This window comes from Bombina bombina, chromosome 7 (genome assembly GCF_027579735.1).
Source record: "Bombina bombina isolate aBomBom1 chromosome 7, aBomBom1.pri, whole genome shotgun sequence".
In the NCBI taxonomy this organism is placed as follows: domain Eukaryota; kingdom Metazoa; phylum Chordata; class Amphibia; order Anura; family Bombinatoridae; genus Bombina; species Bombina bombina.
In genome coordinates this window covers 194,573,807-194,595,346 of record NC_069505.1, presented here as the reverse complement: position 1 = coordinate 194,595,346, position 21,540 = coordinate 194,573,807, and the positions used below count along the sequence as shown (strand labels likewise).

The 21,540-nt window shown below is 41.0% G+C and overlaps 1 protein-coding gene across 1 annotated transcript in view; it reads left to right on the top strand.

The window, feature by feature from the left end:
• Positions 1 to 21,540, top strand: part of PDHX (pyruvate dehydrogenase complex component X) — a 419,248-nt gene that overhangs the window by 8,680 nt on the left and 389,028 nt on the right. The window contains exon 2 of the mRNA XM_053720527.1: positions 14,463 to 14,546. Within this exon, the coding sequence (XP_053576502.1) occupies positions 14,463 to 14,546 (84 nt within the window). The remainder of the gene's footprint in view (positions 1 to 14,462; positions 14,547 to 21,540) is intronic.

The following is a 21,540-nucleotide window of genomic DNA, read 5'->3' as shown; positions in this document are numbered from 1 at the left end:
ACATGGTGACATATTAGTACAGTGATGGCAGCAGCGGTGTGTGTGTGTGTGTCACATGGGGACATATTAGTACAGTGATGGCAGCAGCGTTGTGTGTGTTTCACATGGTGACATATTAGTACAGTGATGGCAGCAGCATTGTGTGTGTCACATGGTGACATATTAGTATAGTGATGGCAGCAGCGTTATGTGTGTGTGTGTTTCACATGGTGACATATTAGTACAGTGATGGCAGCAGCATTGTGTGTGTCACATGGTGACATATTAGTACAGTGATGGCAGCAGCGTTATGTGTGTGTTTCACATGGTGACATATTAGTACAGTGATGGCAGCAGCGTTATGTGTGTGTGTTTCACATGGTGACATATTAGTACAGTGATGGCAGCAGCGTTGTGTGTTTCACATGGTGACATATTAGTACAGTGATGGCAGCAGTGTTGTGTGTGTGTCACATGGTGACATATTAGTATAGTGATGGCAGCAGCGTTGTGTGTTTCACATGGTGACATATTAGTACAGTGATGGCAGCAGCGTTATGTGTGTTTCACATGGTGACATATTAGTACAGTGATGGCAGCAGCGTTATGTGTGTGTTTCACATGGTGACATATTAGTACAGTGATGGCAGCAGCGTTATGTGTGTGTTTCACATGGTGACATATTAGTACAGTGATGGCAGCAGCGTTATGTGTGTGTTTCACATGGTGACATTTGTACAGTGATGGCAGCAGCGTTATGTGTGTGTGTCACATGGTGACATATTAGTACAGTGATGGCAGCAGCGTTGTGTGTTTCACATGGTGACATATTAGTACAGTGATGGCAGCAGCGTTGTGTGTGTATCACATGGTGACATATTAGTACAGTGATGGCAGCAGCGTTGTGTGTGTCACTTGGTGACATATTAGTACAGTGATGGCAGCAGCGTTATGTGTGTTTCACATGGTGACATATTAGTACAGTGATGGCAGCAGCGTTATGTGTGTTTCACATGGTGACATATTAGTACAGTGATGGCAGCAGCGTTGTGTGTGTCACATGGTGACATTAGTACAGTGACGGCAGCAGCGTTATGTGTATGTGTGTGTGTCACATGGTGACATATTAGTACCGTGACGGCAGCATTATGTGTGTGTGTGTGTGTGTTTCACATGGTGACATAGTACAGTGATGGCAGCGTTGTGTGTGTGTGAGTCACATGGTGACATATTAGTACAGTGATTGCAGCGTTGTGTGAGTCACATGGTGACATATTAGTACAGTGATGGCAGCGTTGTGTGTGTGTGTGTGTGAGTCACATGGTGACATATTAGTACAGTGACGGCAGCATTATGTGTGTGTGTGTGTGTGTGTGTGTGTTTCACATGGTGACATAGTACAGTGATGGCAGCGTTATGTGTGTGTGTGAGTCACATGGTGACATATATTAGTATAGTGATGGCAGCGTTATGTGTGTTTCACATGGTGACATATTAGTACAGTGATGGCAGCATTATGTGTGTGTGTGTGTCACATGGTGACATATTAGTACAGTGATGGCAGCGTTATGTGTGTTTCACATGGTGACATATTAGTACAGTGATGGCAGCATTATGTGTGTGTGTGTGTGTCACATGGTGACACATTAGTACAGTGATGGCAGCATTATGTGTGTGTGTTTCACATGGTGAATATCAGTACGGTGGCAGCAATACCATAGGAGGTGCTAGTAGGCAGTGAGTGTAATACTTTCTCTCTGTGTATTTATAGTTTTACTGCTCTTTGTTTGTTTTCAAGGCTTTTGGTTTTATGATAACTTGGGTTTATCAGTAACTTACATTCTCACTGGTTGATATAGGTTGCAGCCAGGTGTAGGGAATGCTCACATTCTTTGTTTTACCATTCAGTACATTAGCATGTGTACTTTAAAGGGACAGGTCACTGTAAAACTGTTTTTCCCTGAATACGTTTCCCATGACTTGTTATACCAACTGCAGCGTATAACATGTATGAGAAATTATTCATTTATGCTTCTTTTTGCAAAATAAATAGCTGGGTTTGCTATTTGAAACCACAGCCCATCAAAATAAGCTTGCAGACAGATCAGATCTTGTTATCTTATCACTCAAATGCTTTCCTTTCTTATCTGTGTCTGTATAATACTTAGAATTTTTTTTTTACATTTTAGAGCTTTATCTCTTCCACCTCCTCATGGGAGGAGTAATGTCTTCTGCTGTCTGTGTTTACATAGTTTGTCAGTAGCCTATATCTAAGTATAGAAACTTTCAGTATAAGTATTATACCGTAAGCAAAATCAGTGATTTCAAGTGCCCGAGCTATTTTTAAACAATTGAATTAATTAAATCGGGAAACATTTTTGGATAAACTGTCCCTTAAAGTGAAGGTAAACTTTTGATGAATGAAAGCCCGTTTTTAAAAAATACTATTAAAAACAGGGGCACTTTCATTCATCAAAGTTTAGAAAGCAGCCGTTTTGTTTAAAAACTTACCTTCCCTTCAAGCTGGAGCAGCTTCCCCCGATCGGAGATCCTCTCTTCACACGTCAGCAATGACTAATATGGCTTCCTCCAATCATGGCATGGCCTCAGGCAATGATTCCCCTGGGGGGAAAGCCATGATTGGAGGAAGCCGGATTAGTCATTGCTGACGTGTGAAGAGAGGATCTCTGTGCAAGGTATGCTGCTCCGGCTGTGAAGAGAAGAATGGTAAGTTTATAAACAAAATGGCTGCTTTGTAAACTTTTAAATGAAAGTGCCCCTGCTTTTCTTTCTTAAGACACGGTGAGTCCACGGATCATTAATTACTGTTGGGAATGTCACTCCTGGCCAGCAGGAGGAGAAAAAGAGCATCATAGCAAAGCTGTTAAGTATCACTTCCCTTCCTACAACCTCCAGTCATTCTCTTTGCCTTCAGTGCAAGGAGGAGGTGAATGGGCAGATTTTCTTGTTTCTCCCAAGCTTGGGAACGAGATGTTCCAGACCTGCGGGCAGTGGACATAGTTTCCCAGGGGTACAAGTTAGAGTTCAAAACCTTTCCTCCTAAGGGCAGGTTTCACCTCTCAAGATTATCTATAGACCAAATATATAGACCCGGTAAGTCGGTCTCAGCGAATTGCAGTGGCGCCTTATCTGGATGACATTCTAGTTCAGGCACCATCCTTGCAACTAGCAGAATCTCACACAAAGATTTTGTTGGCATTCCTTCGTTCCCATGGTTGGAAGATCAATTTGGAGAAAAGTTCTCTTGTTCCAGCTACAAGAGTGACCTTCTTAGGGACCATTATAGACTCTCTAGCGATGACATGTTTTTCTGACGGAGGTCAGAAGAACCAAGATTCTGTCCGCTTGATTGTCCTTAAAGTCGGCAGTCCGACCATCTGTGTTCCAATGCATGGAGGTAATCGGGTTGATGGTGGCTTCCATGGACATGGTTCCATTTGCTTGATTCCATTTGAAACCTCTGCAGCTATGCATGCTAGCTCAGTGGAACGGGGATTATTCAGATCTATCTCAGAGAATAGTTCTGGATCAAGCAACAAGGGACTTTTGTGGTGGCTGTCGCAAGAACATCTGTCCCAGGGGATGTGTTTTCAGAGACCCTCTTGGGTAATTGTGACCACGGATGCCAGCCTGTTAGGTTGGGGAGCAGTCTGGGACTCGTTGAAGGCACAGGGACTTTGTTCTCAGGAGGAATCTGCTCTCACCATAAACATCTTGGAGTTGAGAGCGATCTTCAATGCCTTGATGGCTTGGCCTCAGTTGGCCCTAGCTCGGTCTATCAGGTTCCAGACACACAACATAACCTCAGTGGCCTACATCAACCACCAAGGGGGAACTCGGAGTGCCCTAGCCATGAGGGAGGTGGCACGGATCATCCAGTGGGCAGAGGCTCACAATTGCTGTTTATCTGCCATCCACATTCCAAGAGTGGACAATTGGGAAGCAGATTTCCTGAGCAGACAGACTTTCCATCCCAGGGAGTGGGAACTCCATGCAGCATGGTTCTTCAGGTTAACAACCAAATGGGGATTACCGGAATTGGAACTGATGGCGTCTCGTCAGAACACCAAGCTTCCAAAGTACGGCTTGAGGTTGAGAGACCCTCAAGCTTTTCTGATAGATGCTCTGGCAGTTCCTTGGAACTTTAGGTTGGCATATCTATTTCCTCAATTTGCTCTCCTTCTGCGAGTCATCGCTCGAATCAAGCAGGAGAGAGCATCTGTGATTCTTATAGCTCCTGCGTGGCCTTGCAGGTTCTGGCATGTGGATCTAGTAGAAATGTCATCTCTGCCTCCGTGAAGACGTCCGCTGAGGAAGGACCTGCTTCTTCAGGGACCCTTCCATCATCCAAACTTAGTTTCTCTGAATCTGACTGCTTCGATATTGAACGCTTGATTTTAGCTAAGCGTTGTTTTTCTGAGTCGGTCATTGAGACCATAATTTAGGCTTGTGAGCCTGACACTAGAAAGATTTACCATAAGATATGGTGTAAATATCTTTATTGGTGTTAGTCTAAAGGATATTATTGGAGTAAGGTTAGGATCCCAAGAATCTTGTCTTTTCTCCAGGAAGGCCTTGAGAAGGGGTTATCTGTCAGTACCCTTAAAGGTCAGATTTTTGCTTTATCTATTCTATTGCACAAGCGTCTGGCGGATGTGCCGGATGTCTAATCCTTTTGTCAGGCACTGATCAGAACCAGTCCTGTGTTTAAATCAGTAACCACCTTGGAGTCTTAATTTTCTCTCTGGTTGAGAAGTATTATTCGTATGACTTATGAGACTGCTGGACAGCAGCCTGCTGAGAGAATTACAGCTCATTCCACTAGGGCTGTGTCTTCTTCTTCTTGGGCCTTCAAGAATGAGGCCTCTGAACAGATTTGTAAGGCTGCGACTTGGTCTTCTTTGCACACTTTTTCCACATTCTATAAATGTTATATTTTTGTCTCAGCTGAGGCTTCTTTTGGGAGAAAGGCTCTGCGAGCTGTGGTGCCTTCTGTTTAGGTTACCTGTCTTGCTTTCCCGTATCATCTGTATCCTCTAGATTGGGTATTGTTCACAACAGTAATTGATGATCCTTGGACTCACTGTGTCTTAAGATAGAAAACAAAATTTATGCTTACCTGATAAATTTATTTCTTGACACGGTGAGTCCACGGCCCTCCCTGTTTTTTCAGACAGTTGTGTGTTTTATATTAAAAAAAAACAAAACAAAACAACTCAGGCACCTCTGCACCTTATTTCCTTTCTCTCCTTTCTTTCGGTCAAATGTGGGAAGCGAAGTTATACATTCATGAAAGTTTTTACCTTCCAGTCTTTTGTCTTCTGTCATCAGAAATAACCTGTGTGGTGCACATTACATAATATGTTGGTAAGTAGAGTAAACCTTCCATAAAATCTATTGGTACAGTTTTACAACTATGCTCCAAGCAAAGAAATTGTCTGCAAATTTCCAAACATGGAGGTTTAAAGGGACAGTCTAGTCCAAAACAAACTTTCATTATTCAGATAGGGCATGTCATTTTTAAACATTTTTCCAATTTACTTTTATCACCAATTTTGCATTTTTCTCTTGGTATTCTTAGTTGAATGCTAAACCTAGGAGGTTTATATGCTAATTTCTAAGCCCTTGAAGGCCGCCTCTTCTCTCAGGGCGTTTTTCACCACTAGAGGGTGTTGGTTCATGTGTGTCATATAGATAACACTCTGCTCACGCACGTGGAATTCCTAGGAGCCAGCACGGATTGGCTAAAATGCAAGTCTGTCAAAAGAACTGAAATAAGGGGGGCAGTTTGCAGAGGCTTAGATGCAAGTTAATCACAGAGGGAAAAAGTGTATTTATATAACTGTGTTATGCAAAATTGGGGAATGGGTAATAAAGGGATTATCTATCTTTTAAAACAATAAAAAAATCTGTAGACTATCCCTTTAAGACTAAGTGACATGAAAGCAGAAACTGGTATCCCTTCATCAAGCCCATCCATTATATTGAAGTGATTACTAAATGTGACTGATAAAAATACATTTCTTAATAAACTAAATAGTTTCCAAATGTAAATGAACGTTTAATCCATTACACAGTTGTCTTTATTAGAGGTCATGCACTGCTGGTCTGAATATATTTACTGTGTAAGTTAGGGGGTGCTGATAGTGAGTTTATTAAACCATGGGGGCTCCAGTGTTCTACAGCAACACAACAGAAATTACTTGTAAGTACAAGGTGCTTACTGTCTCTTTAACACCAAGAACATGCAGACAAGACCCTGTGACAGTAACGGGGCAGGCTGGACCCGAGGCTGCAAATTAGAGCTTAAAGACTCGGCACAGCTAAAGCAAAGGGACGATGTGACATCCTAAGTAGCAGTGACAAGACATAACGTGCCTGTGGCACAGCTGTCGCGTTTAGTGCTTGCTTGGCCCATTCTTTTACCATTACTGTTCCTGAGTTGCTCAACAATTTTCTCTGCTTTATATAAAGGATAATTTGTTAATGGAACACTTAGCACATTTATATCATTCATATTGAAGGATCAATAGATAAACATGATTTACAGTATTTTTGTATGCAAGAGGTTTAGTTAAATGTTTGTTTTGATTCTAAATGTAACAGGAAGTGCATATCTGATGCACTGTGTGCACACCTCAATGCCCTGTGCGCTCGCCCCAATACTCTCCACACATTTGACACCACAACTGTAAGATGGAAGAACATTACTTAACATTTTCTAATTCTATACAGTATTACACTAGCAATAGATTGTAATAGGTTTAGAATTACCTATGCATATTTGTAACCCCTGTTTACAGACAAATAATAAAAATGTGAAACTTAATATTTTCATGGTATACTGTACAGGGAGTGCAGAATTATTAGGCAAGTTGTATTTTTGAGGATTAATTTTATTATTGAACAACAACCATGTTCTCAATGAACCCAAAAAACTCATTAATATCAAAGCTGAATATTTTTGGAAGTAGTTTTTAGTTTGTTTTTAGTTTTAGCTATTTTAGGGGGATATCTGTGTGTGCAGGTGACTATTACTGTGCATAATTATTAGGCAACTTAACAAAAAACAAATATATACCCATTTCAATTATTTATTTTTACCAGTGAAACCAATATAACATCTCAACATTCACAAATATACATTTCTGACATTCAAAAACAAAACAAAAACAAATCAGTGACCAATATAGCCACCTTTCTTTGCAAGGACACTCAAAAGCCTGCCATCCATGGATTCTGTCAGTGTTTTGATCTGTTCACCATCAACATTGCGTGCAGCAGCAACCACAGCCTCCCAGACACTGTTCAGAGAGGTGTACTGTTTTCCCTCCTTGTAAATCTCACATTTGATGATGGACCACAGGTTCTCAATGGGGTTCAGATCAGGTGAACAAGGAGGCCATGTCATTAGATTTTCTTCTTTTATACCCTTTCTTGCCAGCCACGCTGTGGAGTACTTGGACGCGTGTGATGGAGCATTGTCCTGCATGAAAATCATGTTTTTCTTGAAGGATGCAGACTTCTTCCTGTACCACTGCTTGAAGAAGGTGTCTTCCAGAAACTGGCAGTAGGACTGGGAGTTGAGCTTGACTCCATCCTCAACCCGAAAAGGCCCCACAAGCTCATCTTTGATGATACCAGCCCAAACCAGTACTCCACCTCCACCTTGCTGGCGTCTGAGTCGGACTGGAGCTCTCTGCCCTTTACCAATCCAGCCACGGGCCCATCCATCTGGCCCATCAAGACTCACTCTCATTTCATCAGTCCATAAAACCTTAGAAAAATCAGTCTTGAGATATTTCTTGGCCCAGTCTTGACATTTCAGCTTGTGTGTCTTGTTCAGTGGTGGTCGTCTTTCAGCCTTTCTTACCTTGGCCATGTCTCTGAGTATTGCACACCTTGTGCTTTTGGGCACTCCAGTGATGTTGCAGCTCTGAAATATGGCCAAACTGGTTGCAAGTGGCATCTTGGCAGCTGCACGCTTGACTTTTCTCAGTTCATGGGCAGTTATTTTGCGCCTTGGTTTTTCCACACGCTTCTTGCGACCCTGTTGACTATTTTGAATGAAACGCTTGATTGTTCGATGATCACGCTTCAGAAGCTTTGCAATTTTAAGAGTGCTGCATCCCTCTGCAAGATATCTCACTATTTTTGACTTTTCTGAGCCTGTCAAGTCCTTCTTTTGACCCATTTTGCCAAAGGAAAGGAAGTTGCCTAATAATTATGCACACCTGATATAGGGTGTTGATGTCATTAGACCACACCCCTTCTCATTACAGAGATGCACATCACCTAATATGCTTAATTGGTAGTAGGCTTTCGAGCCTATACAGCTTGGAGTAAGACAACATGCATAAAGAGGATGATGTGGTCAAAATACTAATTTGCCTAATAATTCTGCACTCCCTGTATTTAACCAGCTGTCCAAATGTCTTAGTATAACTATCATGTATGTGAAACTTACCAGATAAAACACAAACGCAGTGCCAGGCACCTCTGCCATTTCACACCAACAATACACACACACATTTGCACCAGCAAACCTCCATTACACATAAATAGCGTTTACTGATCTCAGAATGTCTAGACCATTTACCCACCTGTTGCTCACAGAGAGCCTTTACCTTATTTGATGCTGGTTTCTTATAGCATAGTAAAAGGCATGTATCTTTATTTCTTTCTAATGACACGGTGAGTCTACGGATCATCTTAATTACTGTTGGGAATATCACTCCTGACCAGCAGGAGGAGGCAAAGAGCACCACAGCAAAGCTGTTAAATGCTACTCCCCTTACCCACAACCCCCAGTCATTCTCTTTGCTTGTATCAGTTCCATGGAGGTGGTAAAGTTAGGTGTCTTGAAGAATTTCTTCAATCAAGAGTTTATTTTAAAGTAGAGCAGGTTCGCTCTGATCTTTCCTGGAGTGTAGCTGTATTCCACTTAAGTCTCTTCAGTAGAGCATTGGTGACTTTTGAGCATATTGGGAACTTGTGGGGTATAATCCTCACTGTGCCTCCCAAACTGTTATCTGCTGCCCTATTTTGAAAGCCTGTGTAAGTTTACTCAGTCTTTCTTTCTTTTTCACAGGTCCATGTGAGGAGGTTGCCTCTCAAACCGGGTGAGCTGCCCTGCTGCCGGGCAGATGTAATTTCAAGTAAGTGCCTTATTTTAATTTCTGTGTGAGATTCAGGGATTAGGCTTGGTTCTCAAGTGGGGACAGCCGGAGTTGGATCTCATGGCATCTCGCCAAAATGCCAAGCTCCCGAGGTTCAGGTTAAGGGATCCTCAGGCTGTACTGATTCTCTAGCAGTTCCTTGGAAGTTCAGTCTGGCATACATGTTTCATCTTTTTGCTCTTCTTCCTCGGATCATTGCTCGGATCAGACAGGAGAGGGCGTCGGTGATTCTCATTGCACAGGCGTGGCCTCGCAGGATCTGGTATGCAGATCTGTTGGAGATGTCATCTTTTCCACCTTAGAGTCTTCCATTAAGGACGGACCTTCTACTCAGGGGCCCTTCCTTCATCTTGTTTCTCTGAAGTTGACTGCTTGGAGATTGAACGCTTGATACTATCCAAGCATGGTTATTCTGAGTTGGTCATTGAGACTTTGATTTAGGCGCATAAGCCTGTGACTAGAAAGATATAAGATATGGTGTAAATATCTGTATTGGTGTGAAGCCAAGGGTTATTCTTGGAGTAGAGTTAGGATTCCTAGGATTTTTTCTTTTCTCCAGGAAGGTTTGTAGAAGGTTTTATCTGCAAGTACCTTGAAAGGTCAAATTTCTGCTTTATCTTTTTTGTTGCACAAGCGTCTGGCGGATGTGCCAGATGTTCAATATTTTGTCAGGCCCTGGTTAGAATCCGGCCTATGTTTGTTTCCTACTCCTCCTTGGAGTCTTAATTTGGTTCTTAGAGTTCAACAGGCTCCGTTTGAGCTTATGTATTCTTTGGATAGATGTTATCCTGGAAGTTTTTTGTTTTTGGTTGCTATTTCTTCGGCTAGAAGAGTTTCGGAGCTTTCTACACTGCAGTGTGAATCTCTACCTTATTTTTCATTCTGATAAGGTAGTCCTGCGTACTGCCTTTTGGTTTCCTTCCCAAAGTGGTTTTGGATAGGAATATTAATCAAGAAATTGTTGTTCCTCCTTTGTGTCCTAATCCTTCTTCTAATAATGAGCGTTTGTTGCACAACCTGGATGTGGTTCGTGCTTTGAAATATTATTTGCAGGCGACTAAAGATTTTTGCCAGTCTTCTTCTTTGTTTGTTGTGTTATCCGGGAAGCGCAGGGGTCAGAAAGCTATGGCTACTTCTCTTTCTTTTTGGCTGAAGACTGTTATTTGCTTGGCATATGATACTGTGAGACAGCAGCATCCTGAGAAAATTACGTCTCATTCCACAAGTGCTGTTTTCTTCTTCTTGGGCCTTCAAAAATAAGGGCTTCTGTGAAACAGATTTGCAAGGATGCCACTTGGACACTTTTTCTAAATTTTTACAAGTTTGATACTTTTGCTTCGGCTGAGGCTTCTTTTGGGAGAAAGCCTTCAAGCAGTGGTGCCTTCTGTTTAGGTTAACTGTCTTGTCCCTCCCTTATCATCCATGTCCTCTAGCTTGGGTATTGGTTCCCAACAGTAATTAAGGTGATCCGTGGACTCACCGTGTCATTAGAAAGAGAAAACCAAAAAGTATTCTTACCTGATAAATTTCTTTCTTTCTTGACACGGTAAGGCCACGACCCGCCCTGTATTTTCAGACAGTTTATTTTTCTATAAACCTCAGGCACCTCTGCACCTTATATTACTTCCTTTCCCTTTGGTCGAATGACTGGGGGTTGTGGGTAAGGGGAGTGGTATTTAACAGCTTTGCTGTGGTGCTAATTTGCCTCCTCCTGCTGGTCAGGAGTGATATTCCCAACAGTAATTAAGATGATCTGTAATAAATTTATCAGGTAAGAATAAATTTTGTTTTTACATCTGTAATAATAATAATTGCCTCTTGTCATTGCTTCACATATTTCTATTTGTATTTAATGAGGTTGCTGTGTTGGTAATTTTTATTATCCCTGTATTATTTTGCTTATCTGTCAATTTTGTATAATTTCATTATGAAGTTGCTGCATAAATATTTACTAATAATAAACAAACAATAGATAACTTGTATATCACAATATAAGTGAACAATAAATGTGATATAGTGCACTATCGAAGAATACTGTATATATTGTTTAAAATTCCAAAAAGTCTTATAAAAATTCCCAAATTGGATGAATATGTTAAGAATTTCAATCTCCAAGAGAGTAAATTTAAATAATAGTGAGATTCTGTTGGTGCAATTGATATGACTGCAACACTGGAAACCTACTCACATTACTCTTATGACCAAGCTCATGGTATAACTCAAATAAATTTCCCTCCTTGGAGATAAATAAATGGATATGCTTTGATCTTTCACCAAATAGCTTTCATTAGAAGGTGTTTTAACAGCCACTGGGGTTTATTTCATAGGGTATTTGTAAAAAATAAATAAAATAAAAAACTGAAAACCATCCGCTTATAAAGACTGTGATAACACACGGTTTACTGGCTCCGTGTTTACAAGTCCCCACCCTTTTGTGTGACATCAACTTCACTCCGACGATACTTTCGCCAAACAGAACTTGGCTTTTTCATGGATAACTTATGCTGTACTTCAGTGTCTTTTAAAACACTGAATCAACTTCTGATTGGTTATTCAATTGTCCACAAGGTTTTCCATTCACCCAGTGTTAGGTGTTGTTTTGAGGAGGGGGGTGTCCGTTCAGGACTGGGCATCGGGCACACCATACCAGCTGGAAATTAGTACTTATCTGTTCAGGATATCCAGGAGAATAGATTTCAGACCACGCAGCTATGATCCCAAAAACCATTCTGTTTATTGCAAGTTGTCAGACACTTTTATAGCCAAGAGTTACAGCATATAGGTTTAGCAAGTGACGTATTCATAATTACATCATCTTGCATAGTAATTCTATAAGAACAAAGAAACTCATAGAAAATATAATTGGAAGAAAAGGAGTGTTAGGGAGTCATTTCTACAGAAATACCAAACTTCAGATAACAGTAACTGGGCCTCCTAGCCCAGCACAAATCACAGCCGTTTAACATCTTGTAGAGATAACAATGCATCCAAGCACATTGTCAGGGTCATTCTCAGGGCTATTTTATCTATGCAAGTCTCCCTAACATCAGCATATTTCTCACTACATAATAAACCACTATAATAAAAGATTCATTAGACAAGATGGATGCCTAAGACAAAATGGCGGCGAAGAACAAGATGGCACTAGTCATGCTAACAATTCCTAACACCTAGTCATATCTTCAAACAGAAGGGATGTTTTAGAGCAGTGTTTATAAACCGCAGTCCTTGAACTTGACATATAGGTGTCTAAAGATAGATGTGTGTGTATGTATATATTGTACCATAATATCATCAGATATATGTAGAAATAAGTATTTATGAATAAATAGAACATTTTCTGTTATTTGAAGAACATTGTAATGTTTAATATTCATATTTTCATGTCAGGTTAGCACACTGGAGAATATGTGATCAGAGTTGCGCAAGATTGGGGTGTTAGGTTTTTTATTGTCACATTTTTTTTTCTCCATTGACTTCTATGGGGGAATAAGTGAAAGCACACACAATGTTCTAACTTCTGCATTTTGCAATTGTTGGCTTAGCGCATGAGCGAAAACAGTTTACTTTCAACTCTTAATACGAGCACAACCCCCGAGTGCAAAAAGCTTACTTCTAGTGCAATTAACGATTGAGCGGAAAATTAAATTAGCGTTCCACTTGTAATCTGGCCCATACTATATACTGTGCGTGTATAAGAATGGTGTTTTTTTTTATTCAGCGTATATATGGGAGAGAATACTAAATATTGTTTGTACTTGTAGAACGCTGTGACGTCTGTAGCATGCATACGCCGTCTTATCAGATCTTGTGCTTTTGACCCACTAAGACCAGTAACATATAATCCCTATGATCCAATTACACAAATTCTTCTGTATGTATGTAAAACTTATCCGGCATTTGTCTGTCCTGTTCAGTTTGCTTCAGTACAGTTCGGGGGCTGCTACTAGATGCAGCGGTGGTGTAGTGGAATTAGTTCCCGGATATAAATAAGGGCATAAAACAATAATTTGATATTCTAAATATATATCTATCTATCTATAATCCTTCATATAGCAACCTTAAATCAATAGAAATTGTGTGTATTGCTGAAGATGGTATCAGAGCTTCATGACACTCAAGAACTTAGAGTTGTAAACCACCCTGTAATTTTACAAGAATTTTCTGTAGTTTTGCAATACATTTAACATATTAGCCATGTGGGTTGTTTTACTGCAGTACACAGAGCTAGTCACTGTCACTAAGTAGCAGGACATGATTGTGTCAACTGATGCTCCTTAGGGACTGTTATGTAACGGGGTTAGGTTTGTGACATCTGCAGTGCTCACTCCCCACCATCTTCAATTACAGGAAAGGGAAACTATAAATAATACAAGTATAATCCAAAGTTGTGTTTTGTTGTTTTTTTTTGTTTAAATTTCTTCTCGGCGTCATGAAATATTTTATATTCTAATCTCAAGTGCTTCATGTCCCTTGAACATGACCTGTTAAAAAGCTAGTAAACGACAAGTGACCGTGTCTATATACGATTAGTATTACAAAGCATGTATGTAGGCAAAGACTATGGTTTCCTCTCATTTTGTCAGGTAGTAGAAACTTATTATGCAGAAGAAGCTACAGAGTCAATCTCCCTGGCCAGATGAGACTGATATCTCATATAAATGCTATCACTTGGAGGTGTGTCAAGTCACAGATGACACATTTGGCAACAATGTGCTGTATCTTGTGTTGTCTTCCAAATACAGTATTTTCTTGTCTTTCTGCATGATTTACTTTTTGCTATTTTTTTTTTTTACCACTTTGATACCTCATGATAAACTTATCACACTTCACTTGTAGCTACAGCTTTGATTCTTTGTTGGTGAGTGCTCGTAGGATGAACCAAGATAAATAGAAACTAATGCTAATAATGGATTTTACTGTATGGTTTAATTTCTCTTTTTCTACGCTCAAAATAAATCTGTTTGCAGAGATGGGTCTGAAGGGAATTATGGGTAATGGTTAGCATTAACCAATGTCAGTGCTTGCAAAGAAACTGTGTATTGGAAAATCTATATATGTAGTTAGTGTGATTAAGTTGAATATCTTTCTTTGAAACACCTAAACATTTAATTAAAAATATAATTTCTACAAACTTTCTGCTCCATTTTATCTTTTGTGCTTTTCATGAAAATGGTGAAAATGTTTCACTGTCTGAATGTAAACTGTGCCAGGTGTGTCGCCTGTTCACTATTCTCTTATTACTACTTAGCTGTAAAGCCATTAATCTTGTTGTTGTTGCAGGAGTGGCGCCCACCCAGGTCTTCATGCCAGCACTGTCACCAACCATGGAAGAAGGCAACATTGTGAAGTGGCTCAAGAAAGAAGGTGAGTCCTTTCACTGATGGTGCCATTATTGCTAGACTACCTTTTGATCCAGGGAGAGCCTGGTCTTTCCTTCTATATGGTTTTTCTCTTTATTTGTTTGTTCCTCTCTCCACTTCCATGTCCTGTAAACCAAAGTTTATCGATCATCTTAGTAAAAAAATACCCCTGTAAGCCTAAAAAAAATACTAGTCCACACGCTCTCGCTCTCACACTCTGATAAGTCAAACGCACACTCTTTTGCTCAGTCTCACACTCTGTCACACACGTGTACTTGCTCTCTTTCAACTCTTTTTCTCTCTCTCTCTCTCTCTCTCTCTCTCTCTCTCTCTCTCTCTCTCTCTCTCTCTCTCTCTCTCTCTCTCTCTCTCTCTCTCTCTCTCTCTCTCTCTCTCCTTCAACTCTTTTTTTTTTTTTTTTTTTTGTCTGTCTGTGTCTGTCTCTGTCTCTCTGTCTCCCACACCTTGTTTATAAGTGTTTGGAGAATCAATCAGGTTATTTAGTAAGTGCTTTTTTATTTAAAGGGAACAGTTTTTTTTCAGCATTTGATTTTTTTTATTGTTTTGTTTAATAAACAGTAAATCATGAGCTTTAATTTGTGTATCTAACAGATTTTGGCTTTTTTATCGAGTTCTCTAAAACTGCAGGATCGATAAGAATCTTTCCACATATTTCCATTTTGGATAGCTTTGTTTTGGTTGAAACTGATTCCACTTATGGTGCCCCCCATAATGTCCATAGTCCTAAAGAGTCCCAGTGGTACAGAGGTGGTTATTCCGGGGTGATCCCGGGGGAGCAATGGAACTTCCAGGGTGTTGTTGGAAAGCCCTCGGTCCCCAGATTCCACAGTCCAAAAAGCGTCTTAATCAGTTGCTGGTGGCCGGAGCTGCGGGTGATCAATTGTACACCTGGGAAGTACGGGTTGTAGGGGGGGTCCAAAACCCCAAGTTCCCAAGGGAGCACCTTTCCGGCAATCACCCCACCTTTTGCCCTCCCTAGGGGTACCAATCCCTAAAAGAGCTGAGCTCTGGGACAAAGAGCCACTTGAGCGACCCGGGGTATAGGTTAGCGGATGTCTGGGGTGATGCTGCTGACCGGCAGTTCCAGGAGCCCGGCCAGCCGGAGAGGGGTTAAGCGGTCAGAGATCAAATCTTCTGTGAGGATGTACAAACCACAAAACAAGCAATAGGAAAATCTTTCACTGCGGGTATTGGCTAGTGAAGTTGAAGGGCTGCAAGACTAAACTCCACCGCAAAAAGCGTCCATTGTCTCCAGAAATTCTGTTGAGCCAGACTAGGGGGTTGTGATCCGTGAGGACGGTGAAGGGCCTTCCATAGAGATACAATTGAAGCTTCTTAAGGGCCCATACCAGCGCCAAGCACTCCTTTTCCACCCCCATGTAGCCTACTTCTCTGGGCAATAGCTTCCTGTTGATGTAGGCTACGGGGTGCTTGTGGCCCACCTCATCCACCTGGCTTAGTACTGCTCCCAACCTGAACATGGAGGCATCTGTATGGACCCAAAAACTTTGGACGGATTAGGAGTGGCCAGGATTGGGGTACAAGTTAGAGCGGTCTTAAGGTTTTGGAATGCTTTTTCACACTCCAGGGACCACAGGACTTGTTTGGGTAATTGTTTTCGTTTCAGGTCGGTCAGGTGTTTGGCCAGGGTGCTATAGTTAGTAATGAACTTGTGGTAGTACCCTACCATCCCTAGAAAAGCTTGGACCTGGGTCTTGGTTGTGGGGGTTGGCCAGTTGGTGACTACCTAAATCTTGGCCGGCTCTGGACGCTGCATCCCGTAGCCTACCTTGTGCCCAAGATACTGGACCTCTGAGTGCCTTACCATATATTTGTCTGTCTTGAGTGGCAGACCTGCATCCTTGATGCAGTCCAGAACAGTACCCAGATGGCCTTACCTATACTTCTGGGGTACTACTAGATGGCGCTTAGGCATCTGCCTGTCTCTTTCCCTCCTTCTCGGTAACCCGGTATAGGAGTCCCCGGTCTCACCGCTGCCAACCAGTTGTGACGTACACTGGCTACCCCGACTGGGTAGCTCCACCAAGAGGGTCCTTTCTGTCCCTGGAGCTATAGAGCGGAGGGAAGTGACAGAACCAGTATTCAGGTGGAACAAGAACATACTTTATTGTGAAACCACACACACACCCAGCTCATCTTTATAATGGTCTTATCTGAACCCCAGATTTCCTGGCATTCCCTCCCCTCTAGACAGGCTGGTGCCCCCCATAGTGTCCATAGTCCCACAGAGTCACAGTGGTGCAGAGGTGGGTATCCCGGGTTGATCCTGGGGGAGTGGCGGCGCTTCCAGGGAGTTGCGCCTCCAGGGTGTTGTTGGGAAAACCCTCGGTCTCCAGTCCAAAAAAAGCGACATGATCTGTTGCTGGGGGCCGGAGCTGCGGGTGATCAAACATACACTGGGAAAGCCAGGGGAAGTAGGGGTTGTAGGGGGATCCGAAACCCCAAGTTCCCAAGGGAGCTCCCTTCCGGCAATCACCCCACCTTTTTGCCTTTTGCCCTACTTAGGTAGTACCAATCCCCAAAGAGCGGAGCTCTGGGGCAAAGGGCCGCTTGAGCGACCTGGGGTATAGGTTAGCGGATGTCCGGCTTCATGCGGCCGACCGGCAGTTCCAGGAGCCTGGCCCACCAAGGAGGGGAGTTAGGCGGTCATGAGGATGTAAAAACAACAAAACAAGCAATAGGAAGAGTCTGGGAGATCGCGTAATCCATGAAAAGGCCAAGCCTGCAGTTAAAAGGAGTGAGCCAGGTAGTAGGGAGGTGGGGGTAGCCTTGGCAGCTTGGTATCCTTGACAAGCCCAGATATTAAGTAGAAAAACATAATTTATGTAAGAACTTACCTGATAAATTCATTTCTTTCATATTAGCAAGAGTCCATGAGCTAGTGACGTATGGGATATACATTCCTACCAGGAGGGGCAAAGTTTCCCAAACCTCAAAATGCCTATAAATACACCCCTCACCACACCCACAAATCAGTTTAACGCATAGCCAAGAAGTGGGGTGATAAGACAAAAGTGCGAAAGCATAAAAAATAAGGAATTGGAATAATTGTGCTTTATACAAAAAAAAAATCATAACCACCACAAAAAAGGGTGAGCCTCATGGACTCTTGCTAATATGAAAGAAATGAATTTATCAGGTAAGTTCTTACATAAATTATGTTTTCTTTCATGTAATTAGCAAGAGTCCATGAGCTAGTGACATATGGAATAATGAATAACCAAGATGTGGATCTTCCACGCAAGAGTCACTAGAGAGGGAGGGATAAAATAAAGACGGCCAATTCCGCTGAAAATAATCCACACCCAAAATAAAGTTTAAATCTTATAATGAAAAAAACTGAAATTATAAGCAGAAGAATCAAACTGAAACAGCTGCCTGAAGTACTTTTCTACCAAATACTGCTTCAGAAGAAGAAAACACATCAAAAATGGTAGAATTTAGTAAAAGTATGCAAAGACCAAGTTGCTGCTTTGCAAATCTGATCAACCGAAGCTTCATTCCTAAACGCCCAGGAAGTAGATACTGACCTAGTAGAATGAGCTGTAATCCTTTGAGGCGGAGTTTTACCTGACTCGACATAAAAATGATGAATCAAAGACTTTAACCAAGACGCCAAAGAAATGGCAGAGGCCTTCTGACCTTTCCTAGAACCGGAAAAGATAACAAATAGACTAGAAGTCTTTCGGAAATTTTTAGTAGCTTCAACATCATATTTCAAAGCTCTAACTATATCCAAAGAATGCAACGATCTTCCCTTAGAATTCTTAGGATTAGGACACAATGAAGGAACCACAATTTCTCTACTAATGTTGTCAGAATTCACAACCTTAGGTAAAAATTAAAAGAAGTTCGCAACACCGCCTTATCCTGATGAAAAATCAGAAAAGGAGACTCACAAGAAAGAGCAGAGAAATCAAAAACTCTTCTAGCAGAAGAGATGGCCAAAAGAAACAAAACTTTCCAAGAAAGTAATTTAATGTCCAGCGAATGCATAGGTTCAAACGGAGGAGCTTGAAGAGCCCCCAGAACCAAATTCAAACTTCAAGGAGGAGAAATTGACTTAACAGGTTTTATACAAACCAAAGCTTGTACAAAACAATGAATATCAGGAAGACTAGCAATCTTTCTGTGAAAAAGAACAGAAAGAGCAGAGATTTGTCCTTTTCAAGGAACTTGCAGACAAACCTTTATCCAAACCATCCTGAAGAAACTGTAAAATTCTCGGAATTCTAAAAGAATGCCAAGAAAAATGATAAGAAAAACACCAAGAAATGTAAATCTTCCAGACTCGATAATATATATTCCTAGATACAGATTTACGAGCCTGTAACATAGTATTAATCAGAGAGTCAGAGAAACCTCTATGACTGAGAATCAAGCGTTCAATCTCCATATACCTTCAAATTTAAGGATTTGAGATACTGATGGAAAAAAAGGACCTTGTGATAGAAGGTCTGGTCTTAACGGAAGAGTCCACGGTTGGCAAGTGGCCATCCGGACAAGAACCGCATGCCAAAACCTGTGAGGCCATGCTGGAGCCACCAGCAGAACAAACGAGCACTCCTTAGAATCTTGGAAGAAGAACTAGAGGCGGAAAGATATAGGCAGGATGATCATTCCAAGGAAGTGACAATGCATCCACTGCCTCCGCCCTAGGATCCCTGGATCTGGACAGATACCTGGGAAGCTTCTTGTTTAGATGAGAAGCCATCAGATCTATTTCTGGAAGTCCCCACATTTGAACAATCTGAAGAAATACCTCTGGGTGAAGAGACCATTCGCCCGGATGTAATGTTTGGCGACTGAGATAATCCGCTTCCCAATTGTCTATACCCGGGATATGAACCGCAGAAATTAGACAGGAGCTGGATTCCGCCCATACCAGAATTCGAGATACTTCTTTCATAGCCAGAGGACTGTGAGTCCCTCCTTGATGATTGACATATGCCACAGTTGTGACATTGTCCGTCTGAAAACAAATGAACGACTCTCTCTTTAGAAGAGGCCATGACTGAAGAGCTCTGAAAATTGCACGGAGTTCCAAAATATTGATCGGTAATCTCACCTCCTGAGATTCCCAAACCCCTTGTGTTGTCAGAGACCCCCAAACAGCTCCCCAACCTGTCAGACTTGCATCTGTTGAAATCACAGTCCAGGTTGGAAAAACAAAAAGAAGCCCCCTGAACTAAACAATGGTGGTCTGTCCACCACGTCAGAGTGTCGTACAATCGGTTTCAAAGATATTAATTGAGATATCTTTGTATAATCCCTGCACCACTGGTTCAGCATACAGAGCTGAAGAAGTCGCATGTGAAAACGAGCAAAGGGGACCGCGTCCAATGCAGCAGTCCTAAGACCTAGAATTTCCATGCATAAAGCTACCGAAGGGAAAGATTGAGACTGAAGGTTTCGACAAGCTGAAACCAATTTCAGACGTCTCTTGTCTGTCAGAGACAGAGTCAAGGACACAGAATCTATCAGGAAACCTAAAAAGGTTACCCTTGTCTGAGGAATCATCGAACTTTTTGGTAAATTGATCCTCCAACCATGTTCTAGAAGACACAACACTCATAAAAGACTGGAAAGGTTCTTTCTAGTGAAAATGAGCAAAGGGAATTGAATCCAATGCTGAGGCCATAAGACCTAAAACTTCTGTGCATATATAGCAACTGAAGGAAATAATAGAGACTAAAGGTACCGACAGACGGAACCCAATAGAATTATCCCTTTGTCTGATAGAGACAAAGACAGTGACACAAACTAACTGGAAACCTAAAAAAGGTGACCCTTGTTTGAGGAATCAAAAACTTTCGAAAAAAAGATCCTCTAACTATGTCCTGAAGAGCAAGTGAATCATATGAGATTCCGCATCCTCAGAAAATAATCTGAATGAAAACAGAAAAATGAAAATATGCATTTATTGTATCTAAGGAAAACAAATAATGCTATCAATGACCATAAAAAGGCAAAATAGTTTGAATAAAACTCCAAACCCGGTTCCTAAAAAAGGAACTGGAAGAAATACCCCAGAAGATTCCAGGTCTGAGCAGCGCTTGAACCCCATGGGTGCCTAGCCATGCTTCAACAGTATCCAAAATATATAGGACAGAAACACACTTAAAGAAAGTGTTAGCCTTACTGGAATAAAATCAAAGAAATTTGGACAAAATAGAACCAAATAAATTTCAAAGAAGTCTTAACCTGCCCCTTATCAGCCAAGCTGGAATACGGCATGTACATCGCAATATTAGGGAGCTGATTTCGAACCCCAATTAAAAACATGTTACTTGGGAAAGAACTCAGGAATTCGTTCCTTAATAAGAACAACCAAACTAGTATAAGCTTAAAGTTTTAGTCTTAGAACTCAATCTTGAAGCCCAGAGTAACAGTTAAGAATTGAATCCAATTATAAAACAAATAATTGATTATCTTAGAACAAAAGAAATATGGATTTTTTTTTTTTTTATTAAAAATCACAAAATTCTTCTAGCTAAAATAGCTAAAAACATAGATTAACCCTCATTTGCGAAAATATTCAATAAAATGAAGACACAAATGAAATTATTAGCATTATAGTCCAGTTTAAAGGACCAGTCAATACAGTGGACTTGCATAATAAATAAATGCAAAATAACAAGACAAATGCAACAGCACCTAGTCTAGTAAATGTTGTCCCTTAACAATGCTAAAATAAATCATAATCTGATACTTGATCTTAAAGTAAACAGAAAAAATGAAGCAATTGCAATATCCAAATAAATTACAGGACCAAGAAAAGTACCTGAAACTAAATAATTTTCCATAAATAAGATACAACTATCTAAAGGAAAATAAATACTATTTTGCTATAGAAACAATAGCATAATTAGTAGAAGTAGAGATAGCCCCAATAAATTGGAGAACCCTCCAAATTGAATTTAACTGCTGCTAAAGAATATAGTTTAAAACCTTTG